General features: G+C 41.2%; 1 protein-coding gene across 1 annotated transcript in view; it reads right to left on the bottom strand.

Moving 5' to 3' along the window:
- The window catches only part of TOX3 (TOX high mobility group box family member 3), a 75,874-nt gene extending 59,847 nt beyond the window's left edge, over positions 1 to 16,027 (bottom strand). Inside the window, exon 1 of the mRNA XM_086469480.1 lies at positions 15,926 to 16,027. Within this exon, the coding sequence (XP_086325606.1) occupies positions 15,926 to 16,027 (102 nt within the window). The remainder of the gene's footprint in view (positions 1 to 15,925) is intronic.
- Between the last annotated feature and the right edge of the window lie 1,247 nt (positions 16,028 to 17,274).

Raw genomic sequence — 17,274 nt, 5'->3', positions numbered from 1 at the left:
TGTAGGACTAGGATTCCCACCCTAGTTCTTCAACTCGAAAGGCAACTCTTCACCAGAGTTAAGATAGCTATTCTGAATATGAAACAAGTGCTTGGTTCTCCCACCACACGGACCTTCCAGGTGAAGGGTGAAACAATGCCACTCTTCCAGATCTGTTTTTCTAAAACACTACAGGGAGGATCAACTTAATCTTTGCTAATCTATTCACCTTGTGCAATCACAGGATCATTCAGGTTGGAAGGGACATCAGGAGATCTCTAATCCAACCTTCTGCTCAAAGCACAGACCACACTGAATTCAGGAACAGCCTGCTTGGGGCTTTTCTGAGCTTCTGCTCTTGTGGGCCCTCCATGAACTCACTCCAGGTTGTTCATTTATGTTACTATCCACCAGCACCCACTGGTCCTTTTTAACAGATCTGCTTCCCAGCCAGTCAGATCCCAGCCCATATCTCTCAAATCGATACACCATAAAAAGTTTTTGATACATTAGGCCAAGGATAAATACACCGACATTGAGCTTCAGGGTTCTGTGATGCTAAGAGACCCTCACAGATCTCCCAGCCCCTTTTTAAAGTCCATTTTACAACAAAAATAAATAATTAATTTTTCATTTTATCGTCCATAGAAAATACTTAATTACTAATTTGATACATGAGCATAAACAAATAAAATCCTATTGTTAGCATTAAGCAGCTGAAGGAGGAAAAATCATTACTTTGGACAATCGAGGCTTGAAGAAAACTTTTACATCAGCTATAGCCACCTGCTTCAAAATTTAACTCCAACAACAAATGAACCCACACTTCAAAAAAAGATAGTTAGAACTCTCTACAAAACTTAATACTGGTTTTTAATCACACTGTAATTAGGTACCTGTCCCAGGACACACTAAGAAATAGCAGCAATGAAACTTGCACTCAAACTGTCTTATAACCAAGCAGCAAATCTTCACAGTACATTTCAGAGTTCAGTAATTCCCAGGAAATCATGCTGCAAATACAAATAATCAGGCCTCTACAAATGAGGCTACTGGTGTCCAGAAAGAGCCATCCAATTCTCAGAGATAATAATAATAGGACAATAGAAATTTCCCTGTATGAGTAGATAAGAAATTATGTTATTTTTGTACACTGGACTAAAAACAGATAGAAATTAAAATAGAACCGTAGAATGGTTTGGGTTGAAAGGTACCTTAAAGATCACCTAGTTCCAACCCCCCTGCCATGGACAGGGACACCTTCCACCAGACCAGGTCACTCAAAGCCCCGTCCAACTTGGCCTTGAACACTGCCAGGGAGGGGTCACCCACAGCTTCTCTGGGCAACCTGTGCCAGTGCCTCACCACCCTCACAGTGACGAACTTCTTCCTAATATCTAATCTAAATCTTCTGTCTTTTAGTTTGAAACTGTTACCGCTCATCCTATCACTACACTCCCTAATAAAAAGTCCCTGCCCACCTTTCCTGTAGGATCACCACAGGAAAAAGCATAAAGCATACTTCCTGGGAATGCTACATTCTCAAAAACTTCTAATTTGCTTACAGAAAACAGATACAAGAGCTCTTTCAGAACGGAATTACTTTTAAATTAATTTACTGGTTTAGTAAAGTGAAGCTAAAACAGAAGTATACTTGCAACTCTAGCCAAAAATATGTATTTCATCACTATGTCTGCAAGCACAAATACTATAAAATTATATAAGGAGCTGTATTACAAGGCATCAATTTGCTACCGAAAGAGGATTATAAACTGGACTTTTCAAGGAAAGAGTGAAAGAATGGAATTATGCCGTATCTATGTACCTTTGATATTAACTAGTAATCCATAATTTAACTCTAATCCTTAATTTACTCTACTGTAATTTCACTTTTATCGTATATATAAAAACAACTGGTACTGTCAACAGTTCTGCTTAAATTTAAAAACTAAGAAGCTTTATTCTACAATGGCAGAAAATACCAACCTTATGAGGCAATTGGAGTTTTCCCTTTGCCACGCAAACAAATCAGGTCAGGCTAGGAGTAATTAACTGTCCAAACCCAGGATGAAGTATATCTGCAAAGAACAGCATAGTTGAGGTAGCTGCTCCTTCCTAGGCTGGAATATTTACAACGGTGCTGGCAGATGGAACTTTTTACACAAACAAGACTACATAATCTGTCTTCATGGATTAAAGGCAAAATAAAGATATTCAGTATCATAAATTTAAATTTTTATGATCTGTAGAGAAGAGAAACAGACCTGCGTTGCTCAAGAGCACAAATGGATACTAAGATGGGCTGCAAATTTTTGCAAGTGTTTCATATGCCTCTCTGAAGGGCTGCTGAGTTCCACTGTCCAAACGCTTTTTGAAAATAAAGTTCTCATTCAGTTCCATGAGACCAGAATACTTTCAGAAACTTGGAACTGAGGCAGTTAGCAGAGCATGGAGGTAAGGAAGCAGATGATCATCTGATGTGCACTCTCAAAACACCCACACCAAGACAAGCCATCTAATAATTTGATAGCACGCTTCTATAGACTGTCAAACTTCTAGATGTGGATTTTTCCATCACCTCCTTCAGACACTTAAAGGCCCTTCCCTCCCCACCACCACCAAGGAAAAGCACGCCATTTCTGAAGAACTAAGTAATCACACCATGTTCAACTCTCCAGCACCTATAAATCTCATTTATAATAGTTTTCCACTACAAAATTAGACTTCAGACACAAATTTGCTTTACTAGCTGCTACGCATAACTACAAAATTGTTGTTGAGTCTGTAACTATCACACCTATGGTTGCCTTGTCCAAATCAGAGACTCACTTGTCACAGAGTGCATAACACAACTTCAATATCATATGTTTAGGAATGTAAACGTGAAGCCTAAAAGAACCACGTTAAATAAGATTACAAGTACAATCAACACCATGGTCCTTGTTTCAGCCAAATGCAGTATATGATATTTAGCAAAAACTCAGAGCCTTAAAAATGACCACTGCTCCTTTGTCCCTACCATTAAGGGAAGGCTGCCTCAGCACCTTACTCCTCTGGAACAAAAAGACTTTTTTCTCATTCCTAGTTTAAGCTCATAGCCAGCGTTTATACAGCCACGCTTGTAACAACACTGTCTTCTCTTTCACCCTGCTGTTTCCAGTATTACTGTTAAAGCATAGATACTTCAGGTCTCATTTCTTTTCTTAAGAAAAATAAATTCTCTAACTGTAAAGTACTTATTTAAAAAAAAAATAAAAATCTTTGCTGTCAGACCTGCAATTTTATATGTCAGTTCTTTCACACTTCAGAGACGAAGATTATCTAAGACCTCCCCAACTTGAAGCACCTGAATGTAGCATTTTGCTCCATTTTCATTTGGTATCTAAGCCGGAGAAAACATAATAATGATTCATTTATTTAGTAAAAGTACAGACAGAATCAATTGGAGACCATTTGTATGATTTCCAGTGAGGCAGATGTGTTGCTTCTGTTAAGGATGAGAGTCCAGATAGAACTGGTGCTTTTCAGCAGCCAGAGTAATGCTTACCAACGCTATAGCCTGTCCCCACATAACATATTATCAGTACTGATTCCTTTGTTTTGTCAGCAGGTACAAAGAAGTGGCTTTATCCTTTTAGGAAATGAACAGTTCAGTGCCCAAGAAACTACTACTCCAAAATACATCCTCTGAGCTGAATTTTTTCCAGCAAGTTTATGAAGCTGAATTCAAAAGCAGAAACATCTCTCTTCTTCAAAGACAGTATATTCCTATGTGCAAGAACAGGATTGCACCCATTTCTTTTGAATCCACAGAAGATTTTAGAAAGTAAAGATGAGAAAGAAAAAGTTGAGTATGTTTTAAATCAGTTCTTATATGAAGTTGTTTGTCTCATTGATTTTTTTTTTTTTGGTAAAGATAAACATAAATCATCTTCACAGGGAAAACTTCAGTAGTTGGGATCAATAAAGCAACTGGCCTTGCTCTAGCGTACATACTGACATTCATCATTTGAAATCTTGTTTTTTCTTATTCCTTATTCAAGATCCTTGGCAATTACAGTTTCAGAAGAAGGCTGCAGATAGGATCTCCTTTGCTTGTGTGCCATAAGCTAACCAAATGGAGAAGCAAAGATGAACCTGTCTCTTTTCTTTGGATCAAATAAGAATCAAAGATCAGTTCTCCAAAATGTATAGGAAATCTCTAAATGTGAATAACATGTATTTTCACCTTCTTCTCCCCTGCTCTCCCCCCTTCCACCCCCCAAAAAAATCAACCCCCAAAAAAACCCAAAATCAAACAACACCCAGAACTGCAGGAAGGTTAGGAACTCACATAGACTGAAAATACTTGATCCTCAAATTGTAAATATTTAGCAGGGCTCCCTATCCACCATTCCCTCTTTCTCATTAAGGTGTTTCACACCCATTTCTCTATTCCTTTTCTGAATCGACAAATGGCCATTTTCTTTGGCAAAAGAGAATGCAATGACTGCTTCCTACCACAGCAGTGTGGAAGATGAAGAAAAAGAGTAAGACTCAACAAAATAAGAAGAAATGGAAAAACTGTAGTTAAAAATAAGTTGGAGATCAAAGATTTCTCACTGTCAAAATTCTGTGCCAGATTTGTGGTGCGTTGCTTGTACTCACTGTAGCTGCCGAGTATCAATCTGAGTTAATGATTCTGAAGGACCAAAATTGATTCTTCTCCTTGGAAAATGTTCCTTCTTTTTTACTTTCGCGCCTTTTTTTTTTTTTTTTTTTTTTTTTTTTTTTAAGAGAAAGGTTGCATATAGGAGGCAGAAAGGAAGGTGTATGCTTGATACCAGTTCTCATCCATGCAGGGAATAAACGAAACTCTCAAGATCTACAAATACTTTATATAGTCTAAAATTATATGGATAGGTATTATATTGTTATGATTTATAGACTTTATGCTTTCATATGCATTTTTAAATACTCCATTGATATCATAGCATTCTAATGGAGTTTATTACAATTTTTGAGTCAGAAATGCTGAGAACGAGGCACAACAACATAATGTTCACCTGCAGTTCGTCATAATATGAATCAAGCTCTTTATCATCACTGTCTCTCACTTATGCCTCATGGTGGAATAACCTTAAAAACTTTTATTTAGAAATAATTCTGCACAAACACAAAAAATAACATGGAATATGATACAGAGAGAGCTATAATGGGATTCAGTTAATTAGCAATCCAAAAGTTACAAGCGATGATAAGGAGCTCCATGACCTCCAGAGAAAATGTACGTATCCTGCTGTATGTATGTATCCTGTACAGCAGCAAATAGCCCCTCCTCACATTTTCCAGGCTGTGGAAGACTGTTACAACTGATACATATTGTCTGCACCTTAAAAATGTGTGACTGTACAAAAGTCACGTTTTTGATTCAACATTTATTAGTTACATGTATTACAAGTAACAGCTGCCAATTTTCTTTACAAAAACGAACACAAAGCTCAAAAAAAACCAAAAACAATAAACAAACAAACAAACAAAAAAAAAACCAAAAAAAAAACCAAAAACCCTTTAATACATCATCAAGTGAAGCATTTAGATTCTTTTCTGGTATGTAAACTCTTTGATAGATTATCAACAAAAGGGCAAATTCTGAGACCTTTCTTGAAAAACTTCAATTTGTCAGATTCAAGAATACAGGAAGATACGCAGCATGCTTGTACAATATGTTATCGCCAGCAATATATTTGTGCTGATAGAAGTCAAAGCCAATCTTCGCCATCCTTACTCAAATGCTTTCTAACAGAGAAGACAGAAAAAGGCTGCTATCCTATCACAAGTTGTTTGCTGATTAAATTTAGAAAAACAGTTTGCTACTTACACTGAGCAAGCTATAGTTGCAGATCAAGGCAAAATAAACATTGAAGCTCACAATACAATTTTATAGCTTTTTTTTGAGAAGAATTACAGCTAGAAAAGCAAGATTGCTCTCTAAGCTGTACACTGGGCATACCACAAAGCTGTGTATGCAAAATACGGAAGTGCTATTGTTTGCCTACTTGAGTAGGTATTTAACGAAGAGAACTACTATGTTTTCCTTTCATATGATCTTTTATTTATCCCTCTGAAGTTACATTTAGCTCTAGATTACACTGCCTGCCTTTTACCTTATGCAGTCAGAGCCATACATCAACTGGAATTCTGTCCCAGTTGTGGGTGGCTCCAAGAATTTCAGGTTTTTGCTCAGTGCTATCACCCAGTAAGTCCAAGCCAAAGCAGGCAGCAGAGCCAAGGGGACATGAGACAGCCACCCAAGGAACACGCTGACACAGAGCATGCGCCAAGGGTCCTCTCACGGAAAAGGCACCCTCGAAGCTGATTCCACAAAGGCAAAATCTTAGACACAAGTTATCATTCCCATAAGGCATGATGACTGGAAGAGCATGGGGTGCTGAAATGCTTCACTAAGCCCCTGATGCACATGTTTGATTCAAATATTACTTTAAAAACACCAAGGTAAGACAACCACCAAAAATGAGAATGCACGTATGTACAGCTTGTCAAATACCTGAAACAACAATTACATATTTTCAACAAGCCATACAATACCCTATGCACCTTACAAACATCATACGAGATCCCAGTGCAAAGTTATTATTGTTAAGAAAGGGTTAGAGGTACAACAAGAAAGCAAAGGTGGCTTTCCTTATCAGCACTTCTGCTATGTAATAAACAACTGGTAGATCTCTATCACAGAAGCAATGATGCAAGCCACCATTTAGGAAATCAGGCTGCCTTGTATGGCATAACGTCTGATTTACCACTCCACGTGCACTCCTTGGTTCTCAGTTGCACCACCACGGTGCGTAAAGATAACTTTAAGTAGGTTTTAAAAATGTCAGAAGGAAAGGACAGCAGAAGCATCTGTTAAATCCCTTTATTTAATAATATGTTGCACTTGTAAATTATTTGGCAGGGCAAAATAAATTGATACAAAGTACCTTATTTCATCATTTGAAATACAGTTACTGGACACTCTCAGAAAACCACAAACAGAAAGTCATACACATATTGTTTACTTTGATGATTACTTTGTAGTTCAAATCTGAAATAAGCTCTCGTGTTTGCACCTCAGAATGTATTAACATTTGTGGTATGTCCACAGTCACTGTGATATATACAGTCTTAAGAGCAGTCATGTTTTTACATACAGTTCTGCTGTGAAAAAGAGCAGAAAATGCATTCTAAAACTCTTTTATTTTGCCACATGATAGGGTAGGCTTTTTGATTTTTTTAAATGTAAGGTTAATGTATTTTAAACCATACCAAACAATACAACAGGGGAAAGAACCATGTTGGGTTGTGGTAGGAAACCACAAATATCAAGTCTTTCACTAGAATAAATCAATACCCTGATACCCCCATATTTACAGGACTGCCTATTATTATCATCATTGCATCCACAGGCTTACCAAGAACCCACCAAAGTAACAACATTAACCTACTAAAGCAAGCAGAAGGACTGTTTTCCCATGCCTAATACATTCTTATTTAAGAAAGAAAATTGCTTAAAAAATAGAGGACTGTTAATCCTCTATCAGTAAAACAGTTTACTGATAAAGTACCGTTTAACAAAAGCACTTTTGTTAATGGCAAAGTAATACTGAAATGCAGAATCCTAAACCATTCAAAATTCAACTATTTGTATAAGCCATATGACTATAAAGAGAGTAGCATATAAAGAACAGCAGATAAGTATGATCTGCTCTGAAAATAAGCTACTCCACTATGCAGCAATTGATTTTTGCATGATTTTAACACACTTTTTCATATCAAAATTAGACAGTTAATCAATATTGAGGTGTTTAAATATGTCCTGAATCTACAAACCTTTATATAATTCAGTGACGTTAAATATAGGAGCTGTCTTACTGGGACAGAAAGGATGATTCACACAGCTCAGGTTGTTCCCATGCATGGGTTCCTTGCAAAAAAAACAAAACAAAACAAAACAAAAAAAATCACAAAAAACCCCAACAAAAACCCCAACCAAACAACTCAAAACAAACAAAACAAAAAAAATAATACTTTATTAATTTGCACGTTTAAACCAATTTAGTTTTTAAACCCTGATCTAATTTCTTTCATATTGACTGTTTACAGAATTACAATGTAAACTATATCCACTTTGAGTACTAAACACAGAAGTGTTTCTCTTGAAAAATTTTCTTAGGCAAACCAAATGGAGAGATGAAGACAACTCGCTTCAAATGACCAAAACCATCTGCATGTAAACTTCATTTTCCACAAATACTACCATACTGGTAATTTTACACATTTGCAACCTTTTGTTAGGTTGCTCAGTTGATCAGAACTCTTCAGAATATTAAATATAAAGACAATCCAAATGTAAATGTGTCCATTCAAGCAATATTCTGCTTTAACGTAATGATTTTACATAATCATCAATCACATACTTTGTAAAGCAGATAAGGAGAATAAGGAGATGCCTATGCTATTGCCTCTGCAGCTCTCATCTCAGCCATTAGCAGGTAAGGTCATATCAACAACCCTCCCCCCCCCCCCCAACAAATATCATTAAAAAAAAGCAGAAGGCAAACAGATCCCTTATTTCAGAGGCTGCCATATCCTGGCATTTCATCCCAACACATCCTTCATTTTTAACTTCACTATGTCACAACCCACTCTTTTCCATGAGATTTAGTTTTAGCTCTCACAAGTCTTTGGCCAGGAATGATAATATATGGTTGTAGTGACCCAGAGGGGCTATAACTTTACAACAGCAAAAATAAAACATTGGCTTAGTAACAATTTCTCCCATGAAATGCCAAGGGCAGGCCTGATCTAATGCCCATATAAGCATTAAGTGAAAGACGCCCACATTCAATCAGTCGCCAATGAGCACAAACAAAGCTGAGACACAAGTGCCGGGGGGGGGGGGGTAGGTGGGAAGCGGATTCCTATCCACTATTTTTTATACTTTTTTAAATCAAGCTTAAAGGGATATTAAGGGATACCTTCAGCCTGCAGTTTTTGAGAATGGAGTGCTTTTCTTTTCCCTCTTGATACTCACACAGGGCTTTTCAACTAAACGTGGGCTGCTGGACAAACTGGCCACACAGGAGTAAACAGGGAACACTCATGCCAATAGCTAGCATATGAACCATACAAACAAACTGAAAACTAGATGAACTGTTTCTTTAAAACATTTTTCATTTTCAGTAATAAACTAATATTGCCTGTTTTTAGTAGCACACCTTTTCCAACGGAACAGAGGCCGCAGGACTGGTTTCTAGCACTTCACTCATAAAACTGGTATTTTTAGTGTGATGAAAATAGATTTTTCAGCCTGTCCATTACCATGAAGTGTCTGAAAAAGTTCATGAAAACATCTGTTCAGATATTTGAGGTACCTGTGGCAGAAGCAGTTGTGTAATGACAGTCTCCCCTTTCGGTTTTGCTAATTCAGCACTCCTGTAATGCCTGTATTTTTCAATATATTGTTTCACGTACAAACAGAGAGAATACATTCAAAACAGAATTTGGATTGCTATGACTATGTGCTAACATGTAGTAGAAAAGATATGAAATAGAAATCTTGTTACGAAAATAAATAATGAGTAATATGGCAGCAAGCATGATCTCATCAAAGTCTTCATCTGAACAGAGCACAGCAGCAAAGACCAGAAGGCTCTTGTGTGACATTGTTATCTAAAGTCCCGATTAGATTTTCACCTCAGAGTTCTCAATTTTGGTAGCAATCATTGCAAAGATACTATGGTGACTGGCACTCTATAAATACATCACACAGACAGGTAGCAGTATAGAAGATGGCTATCAGATAAGAGTTTGAAGCATTTGAAAATTCAGCCCTGCCATTAGGTCTGTACAACAGTACTCAATTTTACAGCAGTAGAAATGTGATTACAGGTAAAAAGGTAGGATTAGTGCTGTACAAATTCTTCTCTTAAATTAGATTACCATCACTCAATAGCAATAGTTAGGTTTTCAGAGAGTGTCAGAATCCAACAAATATATAGGCATGCATTAACTGTAAATTTAATAAAAGCCTGCAGCACAACCTAAAGGTCAGTTTGATTTGCCTCGCTTTGCCAGACACAAAACTGCAATAAATGAGTCGCACAACTTACAGTCGGCGGCAAGCTACTCTCAAGTATCTGCCAAAGAACGTAAGCTGTTATTTCCTGTGCTTCTATTTTAGATTTTATTAAAAATTTATAATAATTCATTATAGGGTTAGGCTGGACTCTGTACCACTGCGTGAAGTACAACATTTGATGCAGGCAATGCTATGGGAATGAGGCTCTTGTCATCACAGTGGATTTAGTCAATATTTCCTCACTCTAGACCTAGATGTATGAGTGGGTGACCATGTCCATGGCATGCACACATCAGAGTTGTGATTGCTACAAATTCTCATTGTTCTAAAACACATCCACTAGTCATTTCCACACATACCACAAGTACTTCAGATCACCTCTAAGCATTAAACTCAAACTCTTCATATATTACTATATGTTATTACAAGTATCTCACTAATACAATTGTTGCCCATTGTAATGAAAACATCTAAAAAATATTTTTAAAAATCAGCTTTCACTAAGTATACTTTGTATACAACCAACTCCTTACATCTTGATAACAAATGGTACATTCAGTATAGGAGCTGCATTATTTGAGCAACAGAAAAATAGTACACTGCACAATCCAATTAGTATCACCTTTATACATGCTCGTTCTGAGCAACACAGGTTCTTGCAGTCGCTGCCTTTGGCATATAGCGGTTTCCATTCCCAGCTAGCTCCAAGTACGTCACAAAACCTACGGGATCATTGCTCTGAAGAAACAGCATAATGCAAGCTGTGGTGATGATTCAAACTACAGTTTGTATTCTTGTGGACATACTTATCTGATCATTGCACTTCCTCTTTCAAGCACTGGGAATCATATATCCAACATTTTTAGTGATGGATTGACAGCCAAAATACTTTGGGAACTGTTTCGCTCCCCAGCAGCAGTTGCCTGCATAGTCCTGAGGTTTCGAGGTATCAAAAGCAGAGGAAGGCTGTTCTGAGAAAGAAGCAGTTCAGTACACTTGCCACATGTGACAGAAGATCAATGGGAAATACCGAAGATAAAATGGCATTTACTGGGTTGATACTGCAACAGAAAGTTCCCAATCCCTTACTTAAATTGCCTCTAGCAAGACCCATATTTGTGTCTCTGCTTATGCATCTCTACTCTCTACTTTGTGGGAGCTCCTTGGTGCTTTCTGGCACTCTGCCATCAGCTGGGGCCACCCTTGTCATGGTCAGACTGTAGGTACATGCATGACCACAGCATGCATCAGCTTCCAGTCACCAGAGACTACCCAGTCCGCACCAGAGCAGAGCCCAGATGTAAACCAGCATACATGCAGGGCAGATGATGAGTGAGCATAGGGCTTTCCATCTTAACATCATACATGCACCCATTGTCTCTCACCATCTGCTATATGAATCAAAAACCTATGCATATATAGCCACAATAGATTTGCAAGAAGAGTAATTTTCAATTGTTTGCAAACAGTAATCCATTTTTTCCTAACAACGCACACTAATAGGAATGACTTATAGCCCCAGTTTAGCATGCAACTAAACTACTGCTGTCTTTGCTTTACCTCTGGAAGAACAAGATAACCTTCCTGAGCTTCCTTTGTAAAATGCAAAATATTTCAGCCAAAACCATCAAGTCCTGACATTCACGTAGGTATTCTAATGCCTAAATTAAAGTATGTATGTTTGAAATTTGTATCCTTCAAGGACAATCTGTGTAGAAGAGATAAACATTATAAAATGTAGACAGCTAAATAATGAAGTAAGGATTCTGGAATTTAATATAATGGTAGCTCAAGCACTGAGCTGTATGTGTTTAGGTTTTGGAGTTTTCCCTTTTTCAAATTGCATTGTAAGAATTATGGTTCCTTTAACTAAAAAAAAAAAAAAAAAAAAAAAAAAAAGTATTTGCTACGATGAATAGTAGTTCCCCAATTATTTTTAGTACAAGACATGCAATTCAATAAGTGAAAAAGTTTGTTTAGAAAAAGCTACTCAACTATAGCAAATGTCCAAAATCATTCTCCATCTGCAGAACCATAAAAGGGCTCAAAACAGAAGCAGAACATTTTACAACAGCTGGTTTCTTTCAACTTTCTGTAATTTTTATAGATATTTTTTGGTCATTTTTTTTTTAGTACACTGCAGCAGGACTCTTCTAGAAGCACGCAGACCATGATTTCACTTCTGCAATTCCATGAAGCAGAGGTGGATCGCTGCTATCCAGAACCACCAGCAGCCAGATACATGCAGGGTCAAGTTATGTACTCTCACACCAGTACTGAAAACTTATCAAATATGGCCCTGATCCAGCAAAGCACTTAAGTACATGCTTTACTTTAAACATGTAAGTAATCCTATTAGAGTAAATTAGATTCAGCATAAACCACTGGACTGAATCTCAGAATATCTTGGTTGTGGCCCTTATTATGTCAGTGACCAACTGCGTAACCTTGGACAAAACCCACCACATTTCTGTGTGTTACTTCCTCTTTTGCCCTTTACATGTGTTTACCATGTTGCACACTATCTCAGCAAAAATAATCACAACGTGGAATCTTCTAGAAACTGGTGTACTACAAATAATGGCAAGGATACTTATGTACATTAGTCCATCTTCAAATGCCTATCATATACTTGAAATTAACGCTCCCCCAAAAATAACCCAAGATGACATCCCTTACCCTTAGTTCTACTTGTCCAGCATTGACAACCAATTTTGAAAGCACTATATTGCTTTTAAAAAGCAGCTGGGAGAAGGACTGTAACTGAAGGGGACCCGTAGGTATGGGCCGCAACAGCTCCCAAGCACGTGTGGTTATGAGCCCAGGACTCACACTGCAATTCCTCTCCCACTCCTAGTCCCTTGCTCACAGGGCAACACGAGATCCCAAGTCCTGCCCGGGGATTCACAGGTCAGTCCACCACATTTCTACCAGTGCTGTACCCACAAAAGGAAAAAAACAGTACAGTCCTGGGAAAATCTGTTCAAAGCATGCAGGTGGAAGATGGCATCATCTCACAGGGTGCAATGCATTTACACTAAAAGGCTTTATGTTCCATGTTCTTAGACATTGTGATACAAGATACAGTTTTCCACAGGTAGGTCATATGCCATCAACTCCATGCGTTAATGATCCTGAGAATATTTGCATATAAATAATTCTGCTTTTGCACATATACACAACCACGCAGCATATTTACTCTTGCCATCACGCTTCCTGCTTCCTGGCAGTTGTCACAGGCAATGTCACTGTCACAAGGAGAATACGGATTCAGCTCCTAACAACGAAGCAGGCATGGACGAGTGGGCAGGATACTCCAATGAGTTTCAGAAAGACTTGAGGTGAAATACTGTCCCTAGTGAAATCAATAGCGGTCCTCCCATTTACTTCAGCGGAGTAAATATTTCAACTCTCTTTTTCTATGCCTTCTGGTCATCTCAGTGCCTAACGGAGTAATCATTTATTTTCCTTAGGAACATGGGCAAAGGACAGAATGGATGGAAAGGGAGGGAGGGAGGGAGGAAAGATTTCAAAACAAATGTACTCTTTCTTCAGAATAATTTTTAAAAAACGACAATTCACAATGATTTCTATAGTTACAGATTATAAACAACGTAGAAAATGAGATTAGATTAAGGCAGTTAAGATCCTCCTTTCTAGGAACTCATTCACAAATTCCTCTTCTGTCCTTGAAACACCTATATACCACATTGTTGCTTTCCCAGCTGAGCCAAAGAATAACTCACAGCAACACCACCACAGTTTCACCTGTGGCAGCCTGCTCCGGACCAGGCCTTTTGCATACAAAGATATCTATTATAAGGCACATGCATCATGAGCCATACTCTGTTAATTAAAATATTTTCTGCTGCAGACTGGAAGCCTGGCCTACAAGATACTCGCCAAAATTATGTTCAGGAGCACAGTGACTGAAACGCGTTTTTTAATAGGTCAGAAGTTAGTTACTTTTGGCTTTTTCTGAATGCATGCTCTGTTCTCATTGTATGATGAAGGGAAATACAGTCAAAAGGTTATATATAACTATGCATTTGCAGCAAGTTAAAGAACACAATAAACTACTGGTTCTCAGAAGGCAGCCAAGATTTTGGATATTAAAAAAAAAATAAAAAGAACCCATACAGTAACCTGTAACAGAGCCTGAAAAATTACATACCACACATAACATAATAAAGTCACTGAACAAGTGAGATTTACAGTAAGCACACTGTTTGTTAGGAAGTGTTGCAAGTTTCCAGAATTAGTTGACAACAGTGAACATTTACTATGCATTTTAGAGCTCCTGAAGTCCTTAGCAGCATTCAAAGCTAAGGTTGACATTTCATCTTTAATTCATGCTCCTGTGCCTGTCTATATCAACTACTAACAAAGCAGCATGCTAATAGCCCCAGCACAGAGAGCATGCGCAAGGCAGGGGCTGTGCACGCTCCCCAGAACGCTGGTCTGCATCTCCAGTGAAAGTAAATCTATGCCTTTGGACATGGGAGGCAGCCACCCAATCCGTACTGACAAACTTGAACACCACAGTAGCTGAGATAGAGATTATTGTAAAGAGCAACAGAAAAGTTGCTCATGACATACATTTAGAAGTAATTTCTCTAGGAGAAAGTTTTCTTCAGCTACTGAATCTCTTTATTTGAACCTACATTATTTCTCTCTGAAAGTGATCTTTGTATTTCATCAAACTTTATCTACTCATTTGGAAAGAATTCTAAAAAAACAGGTTTTAACATAAGTTCAGACTTTGTGCAGCACCCTTCTTTTCCCGAGCATCTCATACAGTGCCTCACAAAAGGCCCCAGAGGTTGGACAAACATAGCACCAGGAAAAACACAGTGTGAAAGGGATCTTTATGTGCATGTGTGAGGGCCTAGTGCTAATGGCTCAATGTGCTATTGACACATCACAGTGCAAACAGCTAAGTCTTTTTCAAAATAGCATGAGTCACAGTGTCATTCCTAACTTTGCCTTTCCCAGATTTGGGTAATTTGTGAAACAAATCATCCCCGTATTATTAAAACATATTTCTGTAAATGAAGGTAGCCACTAGGAAATTACTATTGCTTCTGACTGTAACGTTTACTCTGTAAACCACACATGCCGCAGCGGAGGTGTGAATAGATAGAAGTGGTACTGCAACTTCTCTGACACTTCTCGTCAAATCAGTGTTTGTTATCTTCCCGTGCTAGCTGCTGATGTACTTTTAGATAGAGCTCCTGTTTGCTATAATCCTTTAGTTAGAGACTGGCCTTAATAGAGCCCGGCTCATCCGAAAGCGCAGAGCACAGGGAGGCGTCCCTTCCTTCCCTCTCTCCCATCCTCCCTCGCAGGGGGGACGCCCAGCTCCATCGGGGCTCTGCCCGACCCGCCGGGGGAGCCGCAGCGGCTCCAGCCCGGGGAGAAGTTCAGCAAGTCCCGGGCCGAGCCGGGGCCGGCTGCGCGCTCGGGAAAGCCGCCTTTTGTTCCCCGGCCGCGGGGGACAGGGACTCGCACCCCCAAGTTACCCGTGGGTCTGGTCGAGTCCCGACCTCCGCCGAGACGCCCGAGCGCCGGTCCGAGGCAGCGGCCGGCTGCGGCCTGGCGAGCGGGTCCCCCCGGGGCGAGACCCGCCGGCTGCTCCGGCCCCGCGGACCCCCGCCGCCAACTTCCCGGGGCCGGGCGCCCCGCAGAGACCCGCGGGCGCACCCCGCCGCTCGGCGGGCGTCCCCCAGCCCCGAGCCTCCCCGCCCCGACGGAGCCCAAACTCCGGCTCTCGGGGAACCGGCCCTGGCAGCAGCACGAGGAATTAACCCACGCGGGAATAATCACCTTGTTGTAGTTGTAGTAACCCAAACACTGGGCAAAGTCCAGGTTGGAAGGGTCTCCGGGAAGCGAGCTGCCCGCCGCAGCCGGGTAAAATCTTACATCCATGCCGGTGCTTTGGTCCGAGTGCACTTGGAGAGACGGCCGGGAGGTTTGATAGATCCACCTTCAGGTGTCGTCCCCGGGGCTGGGGCGCGGGCAAACCGCCGAGGGACCGGAGCCGCGGGGCGCGGAGCCTTCCCGGGGAGCGGGGACGAACGGGGGCCGGGTGGCGGCGGGGCACAGAGAGGGAAAGAGGCGGCGGAAAAGTGCAGGTAAACACGGAGGAGAGGAGGAGAGGTGGGCGGCGGAGCCCAGGTGGGTGCCCGTCCGCCTCGGCGGGAGGAGCAGAGGGAAGGAGGGAGGGCAGGAGAGAGGCAGGGAGGGAGGGCTGCTGTTTTTTAAAAGCTCGGTGCTGAGCCACGGGCTTTGCCTCCGCATTCAGGAGCAGCTGCCGTACACAAAGGAGCCACGCGCCCGCCGCGGACGGACGGACGGAGCGCCGCTGCCCGCCCGCACCGCCGACAAAGGCGGGGGGGGGGGGTCCGTCGCCGCCGCCCGCCGGGCCGGGAAGCAGGGCACCGCGCTGTCACAGCCGCCCCGCGGCTGACGGGGAGGGGGCGGCTGCCCCGGGCTTGGTGCAACAGGGCTGCGCCGGCCGGGGCGGACTGCGGAGCGAAGTGCCGAAAGAGCCGGCGCCGCGCTGGCACCGCTCCCCGGGAGGAGCGACCGGGGCCCGCGCCCCTCCCCGCCCCGCCGCCGCCCCTCCCGCCGCCCGCCCGCTGCCGCCCCCGGCGGCCGGTGCGAGGGCCGCGCCGCTGCTCGCCCGCCCGGGCCGGGACCGGGAGCCGGCCCTTCCATGGCCGCCCTCTCTCATGCGAGGTTCGAGGTGAGTAACTTTCACCGCTTCCACCAGTTCTCTCTTTTTTTTTGTAATGCACTTTATTGATTGACACCGCCGACTTGCTGCGTCAGGTTGGTGGCAAAAGAAACGAGATTTTCCTAACGCGCTGTCAAGAGCAAGACTTCAAAACACAGTAGGTTGCCTCACAGAAACCTTCGGGAACTCTCCAAGTCGCTGGATGCTGATCCAAAGCAATCCACTAATAATCCAAACTTGTTTAGTCAGTCACAGGCATTGCACCGCTGTATCTCCTACCCTGCATGGAGCTTTCCTGACCCAAAATCTTGCTCCAGAACTTTTGGAGGGAAGACCAAAGCAGCACAAAGACCATTTAACCTCATGACTTGTGCCCTACAGACAAGGAGCAAAGAAGGATGAAAATATGCCCTTGACTCAAGGCTTCTATGACAGG

This window comes from Leptosomus discolor, chromosome 8, assembly GCF_034619465.1.
Source record: "Leptosomus discolor isolate bLepDis1 chromosome 8, bLepDis1.hap2, whole genome shotgun sequence".
Classification (NCBI taxonomy): Eukaryota; Metazoa; Chordata; class Aves; order Leptosomiformes; family Leptosomidae; genus Leptosomus; species Leptosomus discolor.
Note: the sequence above shows the minus strand (reverse complement) of the source record. Positions and strands in the feature narration are given on the sequence as shown.